This window comes from Rhinolophus ferrumequinum, chromosome 13, assembly GCF_004115265.2.
Source record: "Rhinolophus ferrumequinum isolate MPI-CBG mRhiFer1 chromosome 13, mRhiFer1_v1.p, whole genome shotgun sequence".
NCBI lineage: Eukaryota > Metazoa > Chordata > Mammalia > Chiroptera > Rhinolophidae > Rhinolophus > Rhinolophus ferrumequinum.
This window is the reverse complement of record NC_046296.1, coordinates 38,403,752-38,431,423: the sequence shown is the minus strand read 5'-3', so window position 1 is coordinate 38,431,423 and position 27,672 is coordinate 38,403,752. Positions and strand designations below refer to the sequence as shown.

Genomic DNA, 27,672 nt, shown 5'->3' with positions numbered 1-27,672 from the left:
AGGAAGTTTCAGTATTTTCAAACCTTCTCCGTGGCCACCAAGGGTGCCCGCAGGCTGTCACAGGAGGAACCCACCTCCTTTGGGCCCCCATCAGCCACAGCAGGAAGAAGCACCTGGTAGCCGCGCGGGGCGGGGCGCACACCTGGGCCGTGGGTGGCGCCCCGACAGCAGCGCTGGGGTGGGGGGCAGGGAGCCTGCTCCCTCTCTACCCTCCGCCCCGAAGGCGGTGACTCACCGCCCAGAACCCGCGGGCAGAGGTGAGCAGCCCCCGGCCTGCGCCGGGAGGCGGGGCCGCCAGGTCGGGCAGGTCCGCTCCGCCCCGCCCCGCTCCCAGAGTGCGCAGTCCCTCGGCGAGCTCGCGTCGTCTGCCTAGTACCGGGAGCATCCTGCCACAGCCCCCTCGACCCGAGGACTCGCGCGTCCCACACCTCGCCCCTCCCGGCCTGCTAGTGGGCTCCCGAGGCCCCCCTCTTCCCGCGCGTTCTCCCGTGAGCAGCGGCCCGCCTCGCGACCCCCTCCTCGGCGCGCGCGCTTGGCATGGCGCCCCCTCAGGTCCTCGCGTTCGGGCTCCTGCTCGCGGCGGCGACGGCGACTGTGGCCATGGCTGAGACAGGTGCGTAGCAGAATTGTGGGGTTGGCCCCCGGCGCATGCAACGAAGACTGGGGAAGGGGCGGGCGGCCGCGTTTTCCCGCCTGCCGACTGGACGGCGCCCGGGAGGCGGCGGGAAGGCGCCCACTCTTGCCCGCGGGAGGGAGCATCCTCGCTTGGTGGCTTTGTACTCCTCTCTAGGGAAATGGCCCGAGGTAGGGGCAGAGGGGCAGACTAGACAGGAGTGGCCACGTACGGGGATTCTTCGGCCTCTGAGTGTGCGACGAGGTCCGGGGCGCACTTAATGGCCGAAACCAGCTCGGGCCAGGCGGGAGTCTGCGACGTCGGCCTGACGGCCTGCTCCTCCCGGGGTATCTGCGGCGGGCCCCGCTTCTCCGTCTTAGGGGGGACTTGTGGTTGCGGGGAGGCCGCCGGGCCCGCTACGCATCTGCGCACGGGAGAAGCTCCTCCTGGACCTTGACTTCGGGGCGTGTAGATGTCTGCCTTTTTCTAAAGATCATATAAGTAATGCCAATTTTATTATAGGGAACCTGGAAATATCTATAATCGTAAAGAGTGAAAAAACTATAATCCCGCCACTTCAACAGAATCCCATAATTAATAATTCGGTATATTTTTCTTTCGTATATTGCTCTAAACATTGTCCTAAACCTAAACACGTAGTTTTTTTTTTTTTAATATCTCGATCCCGTCCTCCCATCCAGATTTTTCCGTTTTCTTTTAGTCTTGAAAAAATAGGATTTAAATGGTGACAGAAGGAATCTGTTGCTTGGAAAATCACACCATTATCCAAAAGTCAGACATGTAGTTTGATTCCAGTTTTTCTTACTCTGGGATAAACATCTTGGTTGCTATCTCTTATTTATAAATTTGTAAGATGGTGGCTAGAGGTGACATGGCAGTTGGCCAAAACTTTCTGGAAAGGCTTTTTATATCTTCACCAGCAGGGCAAGCCTAATTCATTACACTTTCAAAATAATGAAATTTAACCAACTCATGATGTTCTAGTTTCAGTCGGGGACTAAATACTTAAATCTTAAATTGCTTTCAAATGATGATAGCTGCTATGGGCATACGTTCAGAGAAAGTCTGTACCTGATTGGTCTGTTTTAAATTTCACATTGCTTGGGCATGAAAAAGCTTTTAACTCCTTGAGGACAGCCACTGTAGGGACAAAGAGTTAGTCAGGCTCCCTCCCCCGGCCAGCTACTGACCCTGACCAGCCTGCTGCTCCTATAAGACAGGTCATAGGTCGCACAGGCACCCTGGGGATGCCATCCACTTGGATATCCATGTGACAGCCACTTTACTTTCCCCTTTTGTGAACCCAATATTGAGTTTAGTGCTGGTCAGATTATATAGGTAGTCCCTATTGATTATATAATTTAAATGGAAAAATTAAAGTCAACTTGGGACATAAAGGATCAATATTAAAATTCTTAGCTAGACAAAAGGAATTAGGTGGACTTGCCATTTTGAAGTTAAAATGAACTTTTGAGATAGTTAAGGATATAATTTCTACTGACATCAATACTCAGGATGGGCAGCTTAGTATCACTTTCAAAATTGGGTGCCAGGATTTAGTTTAATTAGGAAACCCACATACAGAGGTGCCCCCTAATTCAAGAAACCATAGTTTTTCTAAGATACAGTCCGAGGGTTGAATATGTTCCCAGTAAGCCCAAAAGCAAGCCTCTTTATTAAGAAGATGGCGTTGGGGGAGTGAAGGAGGGAATGTGAGCTATTCACAAATCCTAGAATTGGAATAGTTGATTTGGGGAAAAGAGTAACTGACAGGCAAGGGTTTTTCTTCTTAGGAAGGAGGGAAGCATCTGACACTGGGAGTATCATAAAGGCAAAGCTGAATATGATGTTTTGAGGGCTGTATTCTTGGTTTTAAAAAATCAAAATGGGAAAGCATGCAAATTAGACTGTCTATATAATACATACAAACTATTTAGCATAGTGTCAGCTACTCAAATTATAGATGAAAAAATACTCAGGACCACTTTTTTAAGGCTTTGTATCCCTGTAACTTGGGCATTATTGTCAAAATATAATTTAGTTGGGACCCACGGTTGATAGTTGGATTCACATTTTAAAGTGGATTTTTTAAAATTTTTTTTCTAGAATGTATCTGTGAAAATTACAAATTGACCACAAACTGCTCTGAGAACATGCGTGGACAATGCCAGTGTACTGCAATTGGTACACAAAATTCTGTCATTTGCACAAAACGTGAGTAGAATATCCTCATTGCCTTTAAACTTTATTTTGCATTATATTTTGGATGTGTTTTGAGTTGGGAAGCCGTTTATTGAGCTCAAGTCTGAATTTTGTCAAAATTATCTCATACCTGAAGCTTTATGAATCTTTAGAAACTGATTGTGGAACATGTAAGTCTACAATAATCTTTGGCCCTGGGAGTTTAGAGTTAAATTAAAAATTTTTTTTCCTTAAGCATAAAACTGCAGTTATTTTTCAGTTTGACATTAAGCTTTCTTTGCAGTGGCTAGCAAATGTTTGGTGATGAAGGCAGAAATGAGTCACTCCAAGTCGGGGAGAAGACCGAAACCTGAAGATGCTATCCAGAATAACGACGGGCTCTATGATCCTGAGTGTGACGAGAACGGGCTCTTTAAAGCCAAGCAGTGCAATGGCACCACCACGTGCTGGTGTGTGAACACTGCTGGCGTCAGAAGAACGGATAAGGACACTGAAAAATCTTGCTCCGAACGAGTGAGGACCTAGTGAGTTGAGCTGCCTGTATTACTTGTTTTCAGATTTGTTTCATTAAACATACTTTTGAATATGTAATTCAATTTCATGATTTGGAATTCGAAAGATAGAAAAGGGTGTACAGTAAAAAGTCTCCATCCATCTCAATTCCACAGCTACCCAGTTTACCTCCGTAGAACTGATGCCGCCAGTTTATTCCAACCTTCCAGAGATGTTTTATGAATTTACTGGCAATGTATTTTTTCTTATGGTAGCATACTAAACACAATTTTCCTTTTTATATTTTTATTTAACACTGCAGTATTTTATAGTTGGATGAGTATGAAATGTATATGAATGATTTAATCTACTTGCTCATTTATTGTGTTTTAAAGGGAGATAGGGTTGTCTTAGGGATTATGTAATGAAAAGGAACAGAAACACACTCAAGCTAGCGTAAGACTAAAGGACTGAAAACTGAAAAAGTATCAAGACCAAGGCAGGCACACTTGGCACTTCTGTCTTCTGGAACCTTGAGGTGATTTTTCTCTGTTTCTCTCAGTGCCTTTCTGTGTCTTCACTTGAATGGGGCCCAACATGATCAACTAAGCCTTGACTTGACGTGACTTTGTGTTGTGGCCAGAGGCCAGCGGGTCAGTGTTAGAAAGGTTTCCTCCTGGATGAGTTCTTTATGAAAGATTGTGAGGGCCAGGGAAGAAATTAAAGGCATATCTATTGCATAAATCTTTTGCTGTTAACTCTACTGTAATTTCACTTGGGAGTTTTATTATTAGCTTATTAGGAAAATAATATAAAAGTCTGAGTTTTTATAGTCAGTCAACACTGTCTTTTTACTTTACAGCTGGATCATCATTGAACTAAAACACAGAACAAGAGAAAAACCTTATGATACTAAAAGTTTGCAGATGTAAGTGCTATTCAGTGTGTTATATTTACACAGTTGGTGCTCAAATCTTCCATCCACACCATTAGAAAACTAAAACAAGTCTCAATGCTTTTTAGTATTTTTGAAAAATAAGATACCATACAAAATATTTTTAACCTTATTTTGAAATGGGGTTACAAGAATAGTATAGATTTCTGTAATACCCTTCACAAATGAACATATGCCATATTTTCCTTTTTTATATGTATATGCATATGTGTATACTTTCTATATCTAAGCAGTATAAATATTTTTTTGCCAGAACCATTTGAGACCAAATTGTAGATACCATGCATGCCCCTTGACCCCTAAAGACTTTTGTGTATTTTTCTTAGAAACAAAGGGCATTCTCTTACATAACTAGTATACAGTTATTCAAATTCAGGAAATTTATTGTTATACCATATTGTGCCAGTTTTCCCAATATTGTCCTTTGTAACAATTTTTTATTGTCTAATCCAGGACCCAGTCTAAGATCATGTATTGCATTTAGTCATCATAACTGTTTAGTCTGTTTTAATATAGAACACTGTTTTGGCCTTTCTTTGTCTTGTTTTATTGAATGTCCTTCAGATTTGGATTTGTCTGGTGTTTTCTCATAATTAAGTACAGGTTATGTGTTTTTGACAGAAAAACCACTTAAGTGATGTTATGTCCTCTGAAGTACTTCACATCAGGAGGCACATGTCAGCTTATCCCTTTACTAGTGATGTTGACTGGTTAAGATAGTGTCTGCCAGGTTTCTCCACTGTAGAGTTACCATTTTCCTTTTTTTAATAAATAAATATATAATCTATGGGCAGATACTTGATACCCTGTTTCTAATCAAAGTGGAACTCAACAGTTTAGCATCAATGGATGATTCTAGCCTGAATCAATTATTATGATTGTTGAAAAATGGCATACCATTTTCAACAAGTTTGGTTAATGATGATTCCAGACGTTGAGCTATCTGCTTAAAAAGTAGTGCTTAATGTTGTGTAGTACAACCACTTTTTTTAAAAACACGATTTTTGATTATTTATAGTGCACTCAAGGAGGTAATCACAACTCGTTATCAACTGGATCCAAAATATATCACAAATATTCTGGTAAGTTCTCTCTCTCTCTCTCTGTCTCTCTGTCTCTCTCTTTTTTTTCTAAATTTAGTAAATGAGCTTTAGCAGAAAGTTGGTGGAGCAGCAGTATGGTTTGGGTCTGATTTTTGGTGGTAAAGATTAAAATGCATTTGAGTAATAGTTTCAGTCTTGGGCACTTGATAAAGCAAATTCCCTGTTTTGGTTTCCTTCCATACCCTTTGAAAACTTCAGTTTATCCTTAAAGAAACGGTAGTATCTTTTAGTATCCTTAACACATGCCAGTCTTACGTGGAAACCGCTCTCTATGATTGCTTTTGACACATACATACTTTAGGGTGCTACCTAGCCCCCATCTTCTCTGTTTTAAGGAGCTGGCTAGTCCTTAACCGGTAGTCCTTCCTTAACTTTTTCAACTCTGGTTGAAAAATGCTTGAATAGTGTGATGGAACGCTTTCAAGGCAGTATGAATTTATTCTTAAATTCTTCTAGATTAAAATTGATGGCATTTTTTAAAAGACTTTTTGGAAGGAATATACTTTTTGTTTTCTAAAAGCAGAACATGGTAAATGCATACTGCATTTCAGATTGCGTTTTAGTTTTGAAGTAGTTCCAACTAAATATGGTGTTTTAATAGCTTGTTTTAAAATCTTTTCAGGAAAAAAATTCTTGAAAAAATATGCAGTGTAATTGTCTTTGTTTGCATTGCTGTCTTATTTCCTTTGGATAGATTTAAAGACCTTCCAAAGATTTTTAAATTATTAGTGATAAACTCAATTGTCTACTAACGGAAAGGAACACTGACGCATGTAGATTACAGAAAATCACACTGAATATTCTGCTTATTGAACAATGATATTTTCATACAATTTTGGTTATGTTATTATTAATTTATATTTTTCAATTTCTCCTCCTACCCAGTATGAGAATGATGTTATCACTATTGATCTGATGCAAAATTCTTCTCAGAAAACTGAGAATGATGTGGACATAGCTGATGTAGCTTATTATTTTGAAAAAGATGTGAGTACAATCTTCCTCGTTTTATTCCTGTGTTTAGAAATGTAATACCTAACATGCCTCAATGGATTCAAGATCTTTCATCATCTATTTCTCCAGATCAACCATATCTCCATATCTCTAGTCCCCAAGTAGTTCTGGTGCTGCAATTAATGTCTTCCCTATCACTCACATGTACCTTTCTTACATGTCTTTCTTCTTTGTATATTTATGCCTTTAATCAAATTGTTCTGCCTAGAATATTTTCTCATAATTCTTATCTATTACCTCCTTGGGGTTACTTAGTTTGTGTGTATAGCCTCTCCCTATTAACTATTTCCATGAATAAGAGGCTGTGTGAGAAATGCTATGTAACTGCTGTGATAAAATAGTTTGTTTAATCTTTAATATATTATGGGGGTGGGACAGAAGGAAGAATAAGTAAAATAAGATTTGTCATGTGTTTGTATTGTTGAATCTAGTGATAGGTACATGGGACTTCATTACAGTATTCTTTTTACTTTTGTATATGTGTGGAAATTTCCCAGCATGTTTTTAAAAGTTTCAGTGTATGAGATTGTTCTTACTAAAACCATGAAGATTCTTGGCAACAGTTCTTTTGGTTTGTAATTGGCATGTAATTCTGTGTGGCCAGGTTTTCTTAAGTATTTTAAATTGCTTTCCTTCTTCTCAATATAGGTTAAAGATGAATCCTTGTTCTATTCCAAGAGAATGGACCTGAGAGTAGATGGGGAACGACTAGATCTGGATCCTGGTCGAACTGCAATTTACTATGTTGATGAAAAGCCACCTGAATTTTCAATGCAAGGTCTAAAAGCTGGTATTATTGCTGTCATTGTGGTTGTGACAATAGCAATTATTGCTGGAATTGTTGTGCTGGTGAGTTAGAACAAGTAAACTTTTATTTAATGGTGTTATATTCTTTTCAAGAAAAGGTGACAATATGAAAAGGCTACATTCATTTTCCAAAATATACTAATAAAACAAAAACCTTCATTTTTTAATAATTCTCTATAGTGAGTGAATCTATTGCTTTTCTGGCCTGTTTTTATAAAACAACCATGAAGGAAGGAAGGATACTAATCTGAGAAAAGCTTGTAGTTGAGCCCTTCACATATTTTAAAACAAGATATGTTGCCATCAAGTTGAATTGAAACAACAGAACACAGATTAGCATAGAAAGGAGTTAAAAGTGATAAATGTGAAGCAGCAGTTCTAAATAAAAAATTAGCAAATTACATTTAGCAGTGCTTCAGAAGAAGAACGTATCACCTGAGTAAGAAGGGTTTATTCTAGAAACGTAAGGATGCTGCAGCATCAGAAACTCTTACCAACATAGCAGATTTTAGAAATAGATTTGAGGATATATGGGAACTTACATTTTTAGTTCAATGCAATTACCACACTTGGCTATTCATCTGGAAGAAAACAAGAGTTGAATTCCTATGTCACCCAACCAGGCTGACCATATTGCCTAACTGTGAATGGCACGTCCTGGAGCACAGTGATGTGAAAGGAGTTGGGCAGTGCACCTATGTTGAAATACAAATTCCAGATGAAGTATCATTAAAAATGTTAAAAAAAATAAATCTCACAATTAATTTGGGAAATATTTAAATAACCTAGGGTAAAGGAAACCAAGTAAAGCAAGAAATCTGAAATCTGAAGGAAAAGATGATATATTTGACGTCATTGAAATTAAACATTTTGTATGGCAAAGATACTGTAGAGTAAGAAATATCATTGATAGGCTGGGGGAAAATACTTAACATGTATAAAACAAAAAAGGGTATTATATATAATACTGTGTTTACCCGAAAATAAGACCTATCCAAACCATCAGCTTTAATGTGTCTTTTGGAGCAAAAATTAATATTAATATATTATATTAGACCTGGTCTTATTTAATATAATATACTGGATCGTATTATACTATAAGACTGGGTCTTATATTAATTTTTACTCCAAAAGACACATTAGAGCTGATTGTCTGGCTAGGCCTTATTTTCAGGGAAACATGGTATATGAGTATAAAGAATTCTTAACAAATTGATGAGGAAAGTAAAGAAAAAATGGCAACAGGTATGGACAGGCAATTTATAGAAGAGGAATTCCAAATGGCAAATGCACACATGAAAGATTAATCATAGAAATCTAATTGTCCTGTATAAATGAAAGCACAACTACATAAAGAAGCATGGTTAAGGTTATATATTGCAGTGTTGCTAGTGAGGGTGAATCTGGAAACAATCTGAGTGTACATCAGGAGAATGGATGAGTTAAGTTGTGGTATATCCATGCTATGGAATAAACTGGCTATTAAAAAGGATGAATTCAGTGTATAGCTTTTGAGCTGGTAGAGTTCCTATGATGATACAGGTTGTGCAAAAAATATCGCATGATCCCATATGTTTATATATGCTTGTATTGGGATGGAACAAGATGTGGAAGAATGCACACCAAGCAGTTAAATTTCATTAAAGATGATTCATTGTTTTCTCAGTAAACTTTTTTCTTTTTGGTTTGTTTCACTAGTTGTGGTAGACTTTTTTTTTTTTAGTTGTGAATTTTAATTTAGTAAACAATGTGTAGATAGATTTTAAAATTAAATTTGTTCGGATAGGAATTAGGTCCATTAAAAGCATATATGTCAGGTTAGACCAACTTTTTGTTTGGGTAGCAATCCTAAAATAGTAATCTTTTTTCCTTCCATTTAGGTTCTTTCCAGAAAGAACAGAACGGCAAAGTATGAGAAGGCTGAGGTAAATGGATTACTTAGTAAAAAGGCCCTTGCTTAATCTCTTACTCCTAATAATCACTGTAACTTCCTAGGTACTGGGGTCCATTTATAGTATGGTCCTTAGGGTGCACCCTTGTCGAAGTTCTCTTGCATGCGTCCATGGCTTATATTGACTTCTGTCTCAAAGAATAGTGGGATGGGAAAGCTATGATTTTTATGAATCTTTTAGAGGCATACTCTAGTGGATTCACATTAGAGAAGAAACTCGGTGTGACTAATGACCTGATTTATTTATTGTGTCTGCCAGTGAAATCATAATAATTAAAAATGAATTTATTTGTGTCTTAGTAAATCTGTTGCATACTAACTAGTCACGTCCACTAGTGTGAAATTAAAGTGTGAGATTGCTAGTGTGTTTCAGTCACTTGGAATTTGATATGAATACAGTTGTCTTTGAACCCTATCAATAACATTTTCAGTATATCCACCACTTACTGTATATTTAGGTTTATTTATAACTGTTATGTGCTATTTACTGATATTTTACCAAATAACACAGAAATATAAAAGAATATTGAAAAAATCTAGAAAATCTTAACATCTTCCATTACATAGTTGATCATCCAGCTTACCTGGATTGGTGACCACAAGTCTAGGGGACTATCCCTGAACTGAATCATAACAAAGTCAGAATGACAATGTAGTGTTGTGGTTAAGAGCAATATAGACCCGGGTTTGATTACTTTTTAGTGGGGCAAGTTATCTAACTTCTTTAAGCCTCCGTGATTCCTTATCTGTAAAATGGGGATAGCAGTACAGACCCATTGTGAAGGTTGAACACAGTAATCTTTGTAAAGTGTTGGTTGTATGCTTGCCACAGAGCAAAATGTTTGCAAACTGGTAGTTGTCACCATGTCTCAGTTCTACTTATAACTTACTATGATCTGGAACTAGTCACTTAATTCTTCAATTTCCTCATCTATAAAATACAAGATTGATGATAGAAAACGAATTGGTTCTTCCTAAATGTAAAAATGGTATGCATTTAATAAAAATCTTATCCATTTTTAAAGATCCAGCTTACCTGCTACCTTCCCGTCTCTTTAGCCATCTTACCTCTAAATAGCAGTTTAGATTAAGCGCTCAATGTGTGCTTCCTTGTACCATAACTTTTTAAAGAAAAGTTTAAATAAGTCTCATAAATGGAAGAGAATCATCTTGCTTTCCTTATTAATGTTTTTTTTTTTAACTTTACAGAATGAGCAAAGATTGGGAAATTATTTAAATTTTTTTTCTCTTTTTTCCTCTATTTCAGATAAAGGAGATGGGTGAGATGCACAGGGAACTCCATGGATAACTACTGTAATTTGAATAGTAACTACAAGAAGGGAAATTAGCAAACGGACTCAGATTACAAATATATGAGCACGGGACAAAGAAATCTCTGAGGACTAATATTTTGTTAGGTAACATATATTTGTAATAGTGAAACCTGCACTCAAAATATAAGCAGCTTGAAATTGACTTTACCAATCTTAAAATTTGACCACAAGTGTCATATATATAAATAGATCTGATATCCCAGAATCTGATTGTCCTAGAACTTGGACTGAATAATTAAAATTATTTATACATAACATTGAAGAGTGTGCATTAAATATGCTTCCACAGTAGAGTTTGAGTGACTACTATCTCATCCATTTGTGATTGAAAACTGCCTTCCTATTTACGTTGAGTTGTGTACATATGTGCCTTTTTTATGAACTATGAAATAAAAAACATTTTAAAACTGAATTTCCTAACTTTATTTGAATTATATTGAATCAACTTTCATAGTATACATGTAAGATAATAGGTTAAGAAATGCTCTGAATGCTAACTACAAATTAGAGTTTTGCATAAGTACTAATCATGTATATTTAATATAGTATGTATAATCTATAATATGTAACTTCAACACAGAAAATTCAGTTTTATTCTAAATGAACCTAAGGTTCTGATTTAGATAAATGGGCATTTTGGCAAACCTCAAGGCAGAATTGATGGAGAACGTTGTAAAACATGAATTCTGTGGTTGGCTGAGTTAGAAACACCAGTTTTTCAACATCTTATGTGATGAATAGTTATGGTGCAAATAACATTTTATATGAAGTTAAAGAAATATTTTCCTTTTGATAGGAATGTTTTGAAGACACTATGAAAAGAACACTAAAGAAAATATAAAATATAAAAATAAAATGTAAATAAAATATAAAAAGATTTAAATGTGATTTTTATCTCTACTGTAGTAGGCAGAATTCTAGGATGGCCCCCAAGATTTCATACCCTTTCCTACCATATTAATATATATGCCATATGTAAACCCCTCCCTAAGAGTATGGGCAAGGCCTGTGAATATGGGCTGTCACAAGATTAAATTACATTATATGGCAAAGGATTTTGCAGATGTAATTAAGAACCCTAATCAGTTAAAAAGATATCTGTGGGTGGGCCTCACCTAATCAGTCTTTTCAGAGTGTCTAAAGGTAAGAGACAAGCAGCAGAAACCACAAATGTACTGTTAGCCTTAAAGCAAACTACCATGTTGTGGAGAGGGTCCTATCAGCAAGCAGCAGGCTGAGTGTAGATCCCGAGGGCCTCAGTCCCAGAACCATAGGAACTGAATTCTGCCGAATACCAATGAGCTTGGAAGAGGATCCCAAGTCCAGATGACATGACAGCCATGGCAGACATCACTGCAGTCTTGAGACCCAGACTAAAGGACCCAGTTATGATATGCTTGGACTCTTGACCCATGGAAACAGATATTAAATGTTTATTAAGATGCTAAATTTGTGGTAATTTGTTACACAGTGATAAAAATTACTGTACTAGCTAGTAGAAAGTAATGAGAACTTTAAAGTCAACAGAAATAGTGGCTGTAAAGGAGCAGCCACTCCCCCTAGGACAGAGCATCCAAAGAAGAGACCTCTACTGCCCCCAAAGCCCACACACAGCCCCAGACCTTGAAGGAGAAGCATTGTGCCTTTGAAGAGCAGAGAAGTTCAGTCCATGTGGCCCGAGGAGCACAGCACTTGGGTGTGTGGTGTAGTCCTGTTTCGCAACACTGGAGATGAGCTGGTCCCCAATCTTGAGACTGGAGGACATATCCTATATATTTTATATATTTTATCTTCTCAGTACCTGGTTGCTGAGACAAAAACTATACAGGGCACAATCTCACAAAATTAGGCTTTAAGATGAGTGTATTTAAAAAGTTTTATGATGAATTATTTCTTGTAGGTTGAAACTTTCTGGTGTCTATAAGAAGTTCACGGGCAAGGATGTTAATTTTGAATTCCCAGAGTTTCAGTTGCAGACAAAATACAATAAAAAGCAGAGAAGTTGCTGTGGTGTGGCACTGGCAGAACTTGGAAATCAGCCCTCTAGGGCAGGAGTCATCAAATGACAGTCTGCAGGCTGGCCCATCACCACCTGTTTATACAGCTAGGGACCTAAGGATGGATGCATTTTTAAATGGTTGGAAAAAATCAAAAGAATTATTTGTGATATCGTGAAAATTATATGGAAAAAAATTTCAGTGTCCATAAAGTTTTATTTTTTACATGAGGTGTGTGGCTTTTTCCAACAACAATGGCAGCGTTGATGGATGGCTGGCAAAAACCTAAAATATTTACTGTTCTTTAGAGAAAAAGTTTGCTGTCAGGTGCTCTAGGGTGCTGGGGGAAGCTACTCATATTGAGGTGCCTCACCAGATACCAAAGCCACTCTATAAAACTGTCTTTTAGAGTTGGGGTGTGGGGCAGGTGCTCAGGGAAGCTGCGGGCTGCTGTCCACTACAGGAGCAGCGTTGTGCTGGAGAAGCCACCCAGGAGATGATGGAGAAGCCCTAGGTCTGCAGGAATTGGGCACTGGGGAAGCCACCGGAGCTGCAAGAGAACACTTTCCTCTTCCAGTGTCTCTCCAGCGCCCTCTACTGACAAAGCTTCAGATTCATTTTCACAGAGTAGGCAAAAGGTGAATTTGGAGCTAATGGGTAAGTCAATAACTAACTTGCACACTCTTCAACCCAATGCCCTCTAGTTTCTGTCCTATGTCTTCTAAAGCTACTTTTGTTGGGGAGCATTTGAGATCTTGCTTCCTGGTGTGTCACCAGCTTGGCTTAAATAAACTATTATAAAAATTCACAAAAATAAAAAATAAGAAAATAAAGTTATTCTTTTTAAGGGCGACACTGACCTGCTAATTGCCAGTGGCCTTTTTCACCCAGTGTTTTCAACATTTGATCTCTCCACAGCTTATTACCATGTTGACTACCCCATTTCCTACCCCAGTATGTTGCCTAAAATTTTCTATGGCTTTATTGGCATTAGTCTTTCCTGGCTGTTTTCCTCTTCTCCTGACTGAAATAGTGATGTTCTCAGGATTTGTCCTCTTTTTTCTTCCTGGAGAATTTCATCCATTCCCTTGCCTTAGTTATCATCTAGGCCTAGATGATAATAGAAATACCATCACCATTTTTGCCCTTTATCCTGAGTTCTACACTATTCTATGTTTCACTTGCCTGGAATGGTCTGATTACCTTCCTTCAGAAACCTAGTTTGTCTCTTGTATTCTCAGAATCAGTTAATGACATCACTACCATCTAACAAGCCCAAAATTCTTTTCTTTCTCTTACCTTCTCTGTTCCTTTAGTTATCAGGCCCTGTGATTCTCCCTTAGAAATATTTCTAATCTGCCTTCTCTTCTTACACATTTTCACTGGTCTCTTTGCCAACAATCTATTCTCTCTATCCCAAACCATACATTGCTTCCAGAATTATTTGCCAAAAACTGATCAGACCATTTTATACAACATGAAATCTACTCCTCTCCCCTGCCAGAGGGGCATCCAAGGCCTTTCACAGTCTGGTCCTGTAGCAGGTATTCTTTCCCCTTTTGGCTGTCCCTTTTCAATTTGGGGAGAATTCTCCTGTGTATGGTATTGGTGAGAGACAGTTCTCTATTTCCCTCTGTAGAAGTTTAAGAGTGGAGATCTTCCCTCTGCTCTGAGTATCCGGGGCACTGTCACATCCATGTAAGACTTGGAATTTTGTGATAAAAAGAAGGAAGAACAGTTGAGAAAACACTCATGGACACCAATGGGGTGAGACCAATGGCAGCCATAGGAGTGTCCCAGGGGTGACATCCTAGCCCTTGGGCTCTCGTGGTGTTATCTAGCCCTGGTTGCTCTGTGTGGCCTCCCTTGGTCCTCCTTCCTCTCTACTGCCAATATCCCACTCCCAAACTTTACCTAAATTGCCTGGATTAATGTAATTTTTGCCTTTCCCAAAACCAACCTCTTCCCACTCTCAATCCCTCTGTCATCTCCAGAACAACTATAATCTGATCAAAATCTACCTTACTTCCCACTATACCCTCTACTTAGTCGAAGCCTGGCTTAAGATCCCCTTCTTTCCCGAAGCCTTTCTTAACACTTTAGCCTCAGCTCTTTCTACTTCTTTCAACATGAAGAGGATCACGATATGCCACCCTGAAATATGCCACTTTGGCATAAGGATTATTTTGAGCTGAAAGCAATTGAGAAGCAGCAGGTGCAGGAAGAGTTCTCTGCCTTCCCCTTACCTGTCTAAAAGCAGGGCATAAATTTCCCTTGTGAAGGTGTTTCCCCTTGTACCAAGGGCGGGAAGAGCAATTTATCACCAGAGGTGGCGAGTCCACACTGAGACGAATTTACATAAGCAGACCTTACTAAAATAGCCCTATCTTCCATGAATTCTCCCATGTATTTCTAGTTACTTCCCCACAATTTATCATCCCTTGAACTCTAAATCCTCTTCCCTTTGTTAAAAAGGTTATATAAGCCCCTGAGTTAACTGCTTCTTTGAGATTTACTTCTTTTCTGTGAACTCCTGTGCACATATTAATAAAAATTATATGATTTTTCTCCTCTTAATCTGTCTTATCAGTTTAATTCACAAGTTCCTAGTCACCGAACCTAAGAAGGTAAAGTTTTTTCCTCTCCAACAAATGCAACAGTTTCAGTAGATACAACATAATCTCACAAATCTTTCCCACCACCCTAAAACGTCCCTTCCACCACTTTATAAATTCCCACTGACCTATGCCCCAAAACTGTATAAATATTCTGAAGGGGGGTGTCTAGCTCACAATCTAAAGTGGATTTTTTTCAACGTTGTTCATTTTTAAAGACCAGAATAAAATCCACTGCCCTCACCTAAATTAACACAAATCCCTTCCCATAAGCCCCTCCCCTGTAAACCCTGTCTTTTTTAAATTGCCTTAAGAGGCTTACGTTTTGACATTCTCTATAGCTCTTCACATTACTTTGAATTGTCCTATAGTGTTGTGTGTCTGGGTACCGACTCTCCAGACAGATCAGGGCAAGTGTGGGCATTCTCTTTATTTTTAGAATTAATAGACTCAATTGACACATAAATGAGTAAGTAAATGAGAGACAGATATAGTCTGGGTGGGGGTAAATGTGATGATAAACAGTATAAAAGTTGTTTACAAGATTAAAAAATACTTTCAAAGCTATTACCTCATTTGCTCCCCACATGAACCCTGGAGGTAGATATTCTCATTACCATGTTGTTTCCCTTTGAATTCACTATTTAGAATGTGAAATAGGAAAGGGGAGAGATGGAATTGATGTAGGATGTTGCTTAGTGAATGCGGCGGTTCGAAGTCTTGTGGAGCCAAAGAATGGAGACATGGACCAGGAAGAGGCAAAGAGTTGCACAGGAAGATAGTTTATTATAGCAAGCAAAGAGATACAGCTCCTGAGCGGGAGGGGGTACCCGAAGCTGGGATGCCCACTAGCTAAGGCAAAAGTTTGTGTTTATATACCTTTATTTCTACCTGGGAGGGGGATGTTGGGATGTGAGTGCCTATGGATACAATATTTCTCAGACTCGCTCTGCTACTCAGCTTGGGGGAGGCCTTTGAAACAAAACTATTTGTCCTAGAGGGTGATGGATGACATTTTTGTCCTGGTACGGTTGTCCTGGTACCGTTGCCCTGGGTTCTGTTTTTGTTCTGTTTTTGCTCAGTCTACCAAGGAATTTCTAACTGCCTGATTTCATACTAACTTACCTCTCTCAGAATGACACTGAAGGTCAGGTTATCATATATAGTGCTTATTATGAAGTACAGCTTATTTATTTACATACATTTTTTGCACACCTATATGTGCCAGGCCCAATGGCACACAGAGGGTTAAGCACACAGAATCTGGAACAAGACTGAACTCTAGTTCTATTATTTACTAGCTCTGTGATGTTAGGCAAGTTACATCTCCGAGTTTTAGTTTCCTTACTGTAAAATAAGAGTACTAGTTCCCAACACTTAGAGTTGCAAAGCTTAAAACAGTAAATACATGTGAAAATAACGAAAACTTCCAAGAGCCAATAAATATTGATGAACATTAGCCATTATTAACTATAAATAAATACCCATCCATGTCCTTTCCAGGTAAGATAGGTGAATAGTTATTTCTAAAACAAAGCAACATTATAATAGAGATATGAATAAGGTGGGACCCCAGAAGATAATGCAACTAATTACACCTGGGGAGACTGGGCAGTTATCTCTGAGGAAATCTATGAGGAAGGATGACTAGGAGTTTGCCTATGCATCTGGAAGGGCCATTCCAGAGCTAAGGGACAAGTTTGTGTTTGAGTCCCACGTGTTGAGGGGGAAGGGGAACTTCCCCCAGATCAAAGAGTTTGGGTGAGAGGAGGGAGCGCGCCTGGAAGGAGATGTTGCTGGAAAAATGATCCGATGATCCAAACTTTCTCTACTCCCCAAGGGATTTGAATTTAACCTGCAGGCTAAAGTTTCTAAATTGAGCTGATTATCAGATTTACCCAGGAAGCTTTTTAAAAGATCCGGAGGCTCCACCTTCAGAAATTCCAACCCATTGTATATGGGTGGGGCCCGGGAATTAGTTTGAAAAGCCCGGAGGGTAATTCTGCTTGCTGAAGCAGGGTTTGGGGTCGTTTCCATGGGGGAAGGGTGAGCCAAACGGGAAGCCTGATACTTTTCTAAGGCAGGTAACTATGCAGGGCCTCTTACAGGTCTTTGCTCAACATTTTAAAAAATTTCATTCCCCCTTCCCCATCTTTATTATTTTTTTAAATCTAAACTCTTGATTTCTAAAACACCATTTATTTTACTTACTACGTGTATTATCTGAATCTGGTCATTAGAAGGTAAGCTGAGCAAAGGCATTGGTTTTTCTTTTCTAGTGATCCTTACTTAGATCCTAGAGGAGTCTGGCATAGCAGGCCATATAAATATTTTTGAATGAATGAAGGAGTGGACTAAATGAGAGATAATTTGTCTAGTACGGAGCAGTAAGGAGGTTGTGAAGAATAAACCTGTAATCTTGATGTTGGCAGTTTGCTTAAAAAGGAAAAGGGAGGCAGTTGGAGGAGAGGGGTGCAGGTTTAAAAATACTGTGATGGGGAAGAAGGCTACTTTTCCCGTGTTTTCAAGTTTCTTTCTGATTCCACTCGCACGCTTCCGGGTACGTAATAATCGCAAAATCTTCCTGAACGTCCCACCTGACCGCCTAACCTTGTTATCTATGTTGTCTGTTCACCTGGGTTTCTAGTCTGTGCAGCGGAGAAAACGCGGAGATCTGAACCCTTTTAAGGACCGGCATTCGCCAGGGTCGACGCGCGACCTAGGCTCAAGCATGCGCAGTTGACAGTAACCAGCGTGCGCGGGAAGCTGGGCCGCGTCCGTTTATGATTGGCTGCGGCGGCGGACTCCCACCCACCCAAACGCAAAGCTGGATGCTGATTGGGCGGGTCGCAGAGGCCGGACGCCACGCGGGGGGTGAGGGAGGGGAGGCGGGAAACAGCTCAGTGGGTGCGGGGTCGCGCTGTTCCCTCGGCTAGGCTGTGAAGAGGTTCCGAAATGGCGGTGCAGCCGAAGGAGACGCTGCAGCTGGATAGCGTGGCCGAGTTTGGCTTCGTGCGGTTCTTCCAGGGCATGCCAGAGAAGCCGACCACCACGGTGCGCCTCTTCGACCGCGGCGACTTCTATACAGCGCACCGCGAGGACGCGCTGCTGGCCGCCCGGGAGGTGTTCAAGACCCAGGGGGTGGTCAAGTACATGGGACCCGCAGGTGAGGAGCGGGACGGCGCGGGACCTGGAGAGACCCTGCGGAGTGGCCTCCGGCGTGGAGGCGAGGGGAGCGGGGGCGGGGACGTGGGTGCCCTGTGGGGAATCGCGCTTTCTCCGCCCCTGCCTGGCCAGGTGGGGCGCAGCCCGCCCGCCCCCTGCCCTGCCTCCGCCCTGAGTCTGTTCCTCTGCAGCTGTCGGAGTCGAACTAATAACGAACACGTAGGGGACCGTTTACTGCGTGCCAGGTGTTGTGGGAGGCGTTTTAATAGATTGTTCTATTTCATTTTCCAGCAGTCGTGTGGGTCTCTGCTCCACGGCCTCGCCTGGGCCCTGTAAATCTCATCACGAACACCACCACATATCTCTATTACAAACGCCAGTTCAGAAGTGAGATTTAGACTAGAAGGGAGTTTGGGGACCATTTTATGTCACTAACATCATCTTGCCCACACTCGATTTAGGCAATTAGACCGCGGGCCAGCGCAGGGACCTGTAATGAACTATTAAGAGGTGTGGCCAAGTGGGCAGGACCACGTACTCTGAGCGAGATTGCTTTGATGAAAGTTGCGGTTCCTCCACTTACTAGTTGTGTGACCGTGGGCTAGTAATGTATGTTTGTGCCTCAGCTCAGCATTCTGTGCCCTCTGTAGTGCAGCCCATCTTCAACATCATCTCTGCCTGGAAAGCTCCAAATTTCTCACCCTATGTGGGTTAGGTGTTCTAGATGTTGTATGTTGATCTCTTTCCTCCCTGGCTCCATTGTGATAGAGGAAAGAGTATTTTAGGGGGAGTAAGGAGTTATGGGTTTCTAGTCTTGGCCTCTGCCACATGCAGATGGGGTGTTATTGACAAAAGATGTTTAATTCATTAGATAAAAATTTATTGAATGCTGCTGTGTCAGGCAGGATTATGGACACTGGGAGTACGTAGATGAAAAGGCGATATTCACATCTTCACAGAGCTCATTCTGGTGGAGAGCAAGGCAGAAAAAATTACAATTCCAGGTGAAGAACTATGGAGGTATACTCCATAAAAAGTTGTTGAAGAGGCATAGAGACAGGATCACCAAAGACTGGAGACATCAGGGAAGGCATTATATTAGAGGTTAAATTGCACTCGAGTCTTGAAGGACTAGGAGTTCCTGAGGTTAGGGCCTGAAAAGAAGAAGTAGGTTGGTATTGTTGAAGCAGGAAATAACTAGTGAGGCGAGTGGCCCAGGTAGGTGGAGTGAGATGATGAAAGGCTTTTTATGTTGTGCTGAGATGCTAGAATTTTATGCTGTAGGCAGTAAGAGGTCTGAAGACTTAATTTAAGCAAAGATGGAGTGGTGTGTTGGATAATTTCTGCTGTAATGTGGAGGATGGGGTAAAAGAGGCAAGAGGAGAGATATGGGGACCAGGTAAGACCAGCCAGAGATAGTTATGGGTGGCTTCATAGTTAATGATGGTCTAAATTGCTTTTCAGTTTTAAAGTGATTATATTACTCTTGTTATTCTAAGCTAGTAAGTACACTTTCTTCTTTTGTCTTTGTACTAGGCGGTTTAGAATAGTTTAAGCATTTAAAATGGTGTAAAAAGTTCTAAACATACTTGTATATTTGTATAAATTGGATCACTGATTTAGATTGAAAGGAATAATGGATGGATGCTAAGCATTACATCCATTTATTGGGAAGGGCATTTAGTATGAACATCCAGGAATCTTTTATATTGGAGTGTAGATTTTTATTAAAACAAAAGCAAAACAGAATTTTTTCTTTTGTTGCCCATGAAAGTTAAAATATGAGTTTAGCCGGGGACATTCCTAGGAATAGAGTAACCTAGACATCACCTCATGTTAATCAAATTGAAAATGTGGTTAAAGGCAATTAGCGAGTAAATGTTATTCCCAAGGATCTGTTTCTTAATTAGAGATTTATGCCAAAGGCACATTTTAGGTGAATAATTGTCCTAATATTTATTTGGGTAGGATAATGAAGAGTTATAAAAAGATGAATGGGTGATTTGTCACCAGAAATATGCTTGAGTAATGAAAAAGGGAGGAGCTCAAAAGCTCCTCCCTTTGGATCCCAAAAGCTAATGCTTTGCAGTTTTTTCTGTTCAAGGTGAACTGTAACTGAGGATATGTTTTATAATGTATGTTGATGTAAGGCTGCCAATACTTGTTTCTTGGGAGGAATTTCCTCCACTTTAATATTATGCCATTTGGGTAAAAGGTTAACAAAACCTTTTTCTTTGCTGCTCTATTTCCATGGTTTCTAGGCTTTATTATTGCAAAAATGACCCCAGATTGTAAATTACATCTGGACTTGAACTATAAATACCTGATGAGGATCCCTTGCACTCCCAGTCTTTACAAATCTTGGACCCTGTCACCTTTCCCTACATTCTTTAGCAGTCTTGAAAATAGAAATCATTAGAGGACTCCCTCAATTTCCTGCTCTCAAACCTATACTTTTTTTTAATATAACGGGTTTGTTGATATCATTTACATATAATGCTATTCACCCACTTAAAGTATACAGTTCACTGTTTTTAGAATATTTAAAGTTAAGCAGCTATTACCGCAATAAATTTTAGAACATTTTCATCACCCCCAAAAAACCATGTATCCATTAGCACATCCTCTGGTATACTTTAAAAAATCTCTAGATTACTTACTTAATACAATGTAAATAGTTGTTATGTTGTGTTGTTTAGGGAATAATGACAAGAAAAAAGTCTGTACATGTTCAGTATAGACACAACCATTATATGTGTAACCACATAGTAAACATCAGCAACAACTTAACTTTTTGCCTGAATATTCCCCCCCCCCCTTCCGCCCCACACCCCCTACTCCCGTTCAAGCTGTTGTTTCTTAGTCTAGCTGTGTAGGACAAGTTCCCTGGCCCATGCTGGTATTATGAGCCTTGCGCCACCTCCCCTAACCCCCAGCTGAGTCAGTGGGTCGCCAGTTTTCGGTTGGCCTCTCAGCAGCTCACGGCAACTGGCTGCTCTGGGCAGCACGCGGTACCCCACGATGGTTGCCGGCCACTCACGCTGGCCGCTGGCTGCACATGGCAACCAGTGGCAGCTTTTCTGGCTGCTCACAGCAGCACAGTTCCAGGGAGAGCTCTTGTTCACAATCTTAGCTGTAGAGGGCGCAGCTCACTGGCCCATGTGGGACTTGAACTGGCAATCTCAGCGTAAGGAGTGCAGCGCTCCAACCACCTGAGCCACCGGGCTGGCTCTCCTGAATATTTTCAATCCTGAGGATGTGGTACGCAGATACAGAGAGAGGGCTTGACTAAGTGGAACCATATACACTATGTGGTCTTCTACTGGCTTCTTTTACTTAACGATATTTTTAGGGTTCATTAAGGTAATCAGTACTTCATTCCTTTTTGCCAAATATCCCATCGTATGGATATACCATATTTGTTAATCCATTTGTCAGTTGATGGACATTTGAGTTATTTCTTGAACCTGTACTTCTAATTTTGCCTGTATTCAGTCTATCCCTATTGTGCCAGTGAAAAACTGTGCTGTAGATCCCATCCTCTCCTCTGAGAGAAAACTTTCTGTTGATCATTTTCTCCCGTTTCTCTGTCTGGTTTATTCTATTGGCATTTATACTTACCTCCTTTTAACTACTTTTAATCTAGTGACACTTTTTTTAAAAATGCAACATACAAACTTTGTTTAACAAAAGTAACAGGTAAAATCAAATAGGCACTTGTATTAAGAGAAAAACTAACTAGAAGAAATTTTATCTTAAAGACCTCACATTAAACCTACTTGCAGCTGCATTTGACTGAGCTCTGTTGCTGTGAAGAACACTGCTCAGGCACAGGTCTGGATGAATGATTTGTACATTTTGCAAGTATTTATTGACTACTACCTTATATACACATATACATTAAACTTGAAAAAGATTTAATTGACGATCCCCAGATACACTTCATTTTTGTTGACCTTTTGGAAGAGGTTGTCTAAAGAAGCCTCTGTGGTTCTAGCTCATGAATCATGTAATGAACCCAGCCCAGACTCTGTTGGACACCAAGTCTCCTCCACTCTTCAGAGGGTGCTTGTTTGGAAAGTTCCCTGGATAGCATCACATGTGGGTGCTGTGGTGCACGTGGAAGTACTTGTCTGAGCAGTAGATCTGCTTGTGGGCCGTCTTGCCGGCAGGTGGGCGGTGCGCAGGGTGCACCTGCGTTTGGCTGGTGCAGCCACGTCCGGCCGAGGCAACGACTGGACTGCAACCAACCCTGGTGATAGGTTTTTATAATAAAGCCCTGTAAGATGGGTTAGTACCCAGCTCCAATTTATAGATAAGGAATCTGAGTCACAGAAAAAGAAAGTTACTTCGTTTTGCCTCTTGGTTCAGAGCTTAGAAGGCAGTTAAGAAAGCCTTCCAAGAGATGTCTTCTATCTCCTCTTGGAAGCCTTTCTTAACTGCCGTGTTAAGGCTGCCCCTGTTAGGTGGTCCCCCCAACCCAGGACCTTATTCCTACATTAGGCACTTATTGTACTCTTGCCCATCTATCCCAATAAACTGAAAGCTCCCGGAGGGCACGGACTTTGTCTTAACCAGTCTCCACCTCTGAACCTGGCACAATGCCCACATGAAGCAGACACATGATAGTTGTCAGCTGAATGAAGAGGAAGCCTCCAAATTATTCTTAAAGAATAATGTACCCACCTGAGGTTATTCTTGTGCTGTACCCCAGGTGGAGGCTGAGTAGCTTTCTCTTCCTGTTCCCCTTATTTCACACCAGGTCAGTCCTGCTTCCCAGTTAGTCTGACTTAAGCATGTAGTCTAGCTCTTCACCAGGAAGTAGCTGCACTTCAGATGCTCCTTAGTAAATACAACTTAAAACACACTGGCACCCAGTGTGTCACAAAAACTCCTTTGAGAGCGATGGATAGTGTCTTGTGAGGATGACCTTGGAGGTTGGGCAACTTAAGTGTAGGTTAGCGATGGAGGGAGGGGAGATGGTGCGAGGGAGGGGTGTCACCTCGTTTGCCTCTTCTCCCCATCCACCGTTAAGACATCAGCACAGTTGTGAATCTCTTCTGGTGTCTGTGTCAATAAAAAGACAATTGTTGCTCTGGAAAATTCTCCTCAGGGTCAGGCAGGTAACCTTGAGGTGCATAGTGGTCAGGTAGGGCTTGTCGACCTGAGAGGGCTCGATCACCCTGTGATCAGCATTCAAATGCCTCCAGAACTGCTGGCCAGGCAGGTCCGCTGGCATGAACTGTCGGATCATGATTTTAAGAGCTGTTTAAGAATTACGCTAGATCAATGTTTTTTCCTTTCCCCAGGGTTGTTTTTGCTGGGTTGGACTTTACGTTTTGCCTTTTACATTGAAGGATGATATAAAAAGTGTTTTGAAACTCATTGCTGTACTTACTGGAAGTTGTTGACGATACCTTGGCATTTGTAAGTGTTTCTGTGAGAAATTCCTCATTTTTGTATTAACTCTGGTTCAGTGCTTCCCTTGAGCAAGTTGTTTGGTTTTTTTTGATGATGATGTTTCATCGTGAATGATGATACTGAGTTGGGATTCAGCTGGACGGGCTGATAAGGTTGGCAGTCATCTGGTTTGCCTGGGACTTCAGTACTAAACCTGGGAAAGTCTTGGGCAAACAAGCCAGCATGGTTACCCTGTGTGCTAGGCAAAAACGGGAAATAATTTAAATGGGGTCTACCATTCCGCTCTGAGGTTCTGATCCTGAGTGGGTGTTAGTGGGAGATGTGAGTGTGCTGTAGCCTAGACGCCTTAATTCCCACACGTGCCTGTGCGAATGTGAAGGAGTCTGTGCCTTGCTGAATGGGATTCTTGGATAAACATAATTTTCATGTAATTGCTTTTTAAATGCAAGCTAAAGAAAGCAGTCTAGTCAAGTCTGTAAAAAAGTGTGGCTGTCTTGAACTTACAGAGTTGAAAATTGGTGGCTTAGCTGGTATTTTGATAAAAAAGTGAATTAATTGCCTACAATTTCAAGATTGGGAGATTTCATGAAAAAATTTAGATTTTGAGCTTCTTTCAAAAAATTTGTGTAGTTGGAAACTTTGGGCAAAAATACCCCAATTTTTGAAAGAAAAAAATTGGGGATTCACCAGTGTGTTGGAGCTGAGGAGCTTGCTTCCTTAGACCTAGTGAGTCTAGATTCCTCCTTTGCCTGATGTACTTTACTCCTTTTGTCAGTTACCTGCATTCCATATGGTTTCTTATGAAGCCATTTGTCATTTGTCCGTCAACTCTTCTGTTAGTCTTCATTTGGCTTCCTTTGCTCATTTGTTACACCTGATCCCAATAGGTATTTGCCAGTCCTACGTTAGATCATAAGGAATGTTCTAGGGAAGAATCTTAGGCAAGATTTGAACCAGTTCTTAGTGTCCGTTACATGGGGATTCCTGTCTAATACTTGTAATTGACTGATATTGGAAGTATCAGCTGTATCTCAAGTGTTGTATAAAACAAATCTTATGTAATACAATCTTTATGCTTATTTGTATTTGGTATGTGTCTTTGGCATGATCTACTGTTAAATTTAGGTTACATCATAAGATCCAGAATTGTCAGAATAATATACAGGTATATTCTGAATTGCCTTTAAGTGAATAACTGGTATTGTATGAAAACTGAGTTTTGATTCCATTTGATGGTGTGCGTGATTTTATTTACTTATGTAAAGAAATTGGAATTTGCAAATCACAGCTAAACTGAGATATTGTTTTCCATCTAAGATGGGTTCTCAACTTTGGCAGTATTGATATTTTGGACTGAATAATTAATGTTTTTTCCAGGGGCTGTCCTATGTATTTTTAACAGCATCTCTGCCTCTACCGTTAGATTCCATTAGTGTCCCCCCCAGTTGTGACAACCCAAATGTCCCCAGGCATTGCCAAATGTCTGCTAGGGGAGCAAAATCACCCCCAGTTGAGGACCAGTGATTTAAGATGAAGACCAGAAAGTTTGAAAACTGTTGACTGGCTATAGGAAATGAAGTAGAGGCACTCATACGTTATGGATGGTCGTGTTAACTGGCACAGCCAACCAGAGGGATAGTCCGGTAATAATACATACCCTTTGACAAAACCCAGTTTTAGGACTTTATCTCACAGATATACTCACATATTTGGAGAATGAAGCACAGGCAAGGCTCTTTATATAGCACTGTTACAATAACGGACTAAAAAACAACCTATATGTCCATCAGTTAGAGATCAAATTATCGAACATCCTTAAAACCATTGGATAGATTGTAGCTATAAACTGAAAGAAGCTGATTAAGTACTAATGGAACAATCTCTAAAATTAACATTAAAGTTAAAAACGAGATACAGAACAGTGTGAATAGTATGCAATTATAATATATGTAAAAGGGAAAAAGTGATGCTTTATATTTGTTGTATGTACATAGACTATGTTCAGGAATATATTTTATGAACTGGTAATACTATAGGGGAGAACTGGATATGTAAGGGACAGCGGTGAAAGGGAGACTTTGCTGTACCTTTTTGAACCTTTGAATTTTAAGCTATGTGAATATATTACCTGGAAAATGTTGCAATGACTAAGTGAGTTTTTTATGGACCTTTGGAAAAAGTTAATTCTGTTCTATATAAAATACTGTATAGTTATGACATAAGACTTGTATTCAAACTTATGAAAAAATATCAGAAAGAACAAGTAAGGTTACCTATATAGCTTTACTCAATTTCTTGTCTTTGTATCTTTTCAATTTTTAATTTTGATTCACAGGCTCCACAGGAACAGGGGGGCTATGTTTATTCATTCACTATTTTAGGTTTCTCTTCTACCAAAGTCCCTAGGACATATAATAGGTGCTTGGTAAGTGTTGAATGAATGAATTACTGAGAGAACAACTTGGCTGGGGGAAGAGAGGACATTGTATTACTACTTGGAATGTATTCAAATCCTCAAATCTGTAACACATATTTTTAATATTTTTTAGGAGCAAAGACTCTGGAGAGTGTTGTGCTTAGTAAAATGAATTTTGAGTCTTTTGTAAAAGATCTTCTTCTAGTTCGTCAGTATAGAGTTGAAGTTTATAAGAATAGAGCTGGAAATAAGGCTTCCAAGGAGAATGATTGGTATTTGGCATTTAAGGTAATTCTCTTCCTTTATAATTTATTAAGAATAGATAAAAATTAAAATGTAAGAGAATTCTTCTGTGTGTTTTAATATTTTAACCAGGTGTGATAGCAAAATGCTTTGGGAAGCTTTAATATTCTTTAGCATGTTATTTTTTTAAAATTACGATTTAATAACTCAGAAATTTGGTGGATCCTTATTAAGACTATGAACGTTTTGACCATTGTCACTGTCCCTGAAACAAATAATACATAGCTGTTACGTAAAGTTGAATACAGCATTAAACAAGGATTTGATTTTACTGTTTTTGAACTAGTTTCACACAAATTTACAGTATCCCAGATAGCATGCATACACATTTGTAATGTATATCTTTGTATGTGCCTTTCTCTTCCATTCGATTATAATTTTTTTATAAGTGGAACTTTAATGGTGATCATACTCGGTGGTGTGCCTAAAGGGTGATTGACATGCGTGCTTCTAATGCCTTCAAGGAGATAGTGCTATTTTTATTTATTTAATAGCTGTCTTCCTTATTAGTCTTTGAAATCGTGCTTTTGTTTGTTCACACAATACCCTCATGGAATAGGTTCTCAGTAAATACTAGAATAAATTAGTGGTGAAAATGTTGTTGAGGGTGTGAGATTTCCTCTTGGAATAAGTGTGTGGTAAGAGGGACAATGTTCTAGGCTCCTAGTCGGCATTTTTCATTTCTTCTCTGTCTCTTGAGTGATCTTGCAAATTTCCCAACCTTCTCCTGCATCTGTTTCTTCATAAACAAATTAGAAGGTTTTAAAGATGTTTTCCCACTTGAAAGTCCTGTGAGTTTTTCTTTCTTGCAGAGTTTAATACAATAAACTTTTGATGTTGGTGCTGCTTCAAATATAATATTCGTCAGTCTTCATTCTCTATTCTTCCGCCCCAATTTGTAAATATAGACATTTACTGAAGATTATGTTTGGGAGAATTTAGCATTCTACATTATGGAGATTTCTGGAAATTTCATTGCTGTCATCCTGAGAAAGTGGGGTCTTTTACTTAAGAGTTTTAGCCTATGTCTTGTTTGACAGAAAATTGAGGGTACCACTAAGTGATAGTTTCTGTCTCATTCCTGACAGAACTCAGTAACAACAGAATGTGGAATCATAAGTTCAGGTTATTACCACGGTTATCAGTCTGTCAAACCGCATTCCTTTATGTCACATGAGAATCTTTCACCATGAATTCTTTTTAACTCCTTTTAGGTCATGGGGAAAAAAATGTTAAAATATGTATCTTTATCAGGTTAAAAGG

The 27,672-nt window shown here is 39.8% G+C and overlaps 2 protein-coding genes across 2 annotated transcripts in view; both read left to right on the top strand.

The window, feature by feature from the left end:
• Window positions 1-311: 311 nt before the first annotated feature.
• On the top strand, window positions 312-10,904 carry EPCAM (epithelial cell adhesion molecule). The gene is made up of 9 exons (XM_033125630.1): window positions 312-613; window positions 2,741-2,848; window positions 3,120-3,360; window positions 4,191-4,256; window positions 5,302-5,365; window positions 6,272-6,373; window positions 7,049-7,249; window positions 9,088-9,132; window positions 10,426-10,904. The coding sequence occupies exons 1-9, from the start codon at window positions 538-540 to the stop codon at window positions 10,465-10,467; spliced, it is 945 nt and encodes a 314-aa protein (XP_032981521.1). The 5' UTR covers window positions 312-537; the 3' UTR covers window positions 10,468-10,904.
• Window positions 10,905-17,986: 7,082 nt separating this feature from the next.
• MSH2 (mutS homolog 2) overlaps window positions 17,987-27,672 on the top strand; it is a 63,108-nt gene continuing 53,422 nt past the window's right edge. The window contains exons 1-2 of the mRNA XM_033125347.1: window positions 17,987-18,270; window positions 26,240-26,394. Of these exons, the coding sequence (XP_032981238.1) occupies window positions 18,060-18,270; window positions 26,240-26,394 (366 nt within the window). The 5' untranslated portion in view covers window positions 17,987-18,059. The remainder of the gene's footprint in view (window positions 18,271-26,239; window positions 26,395-27,672) is intronic.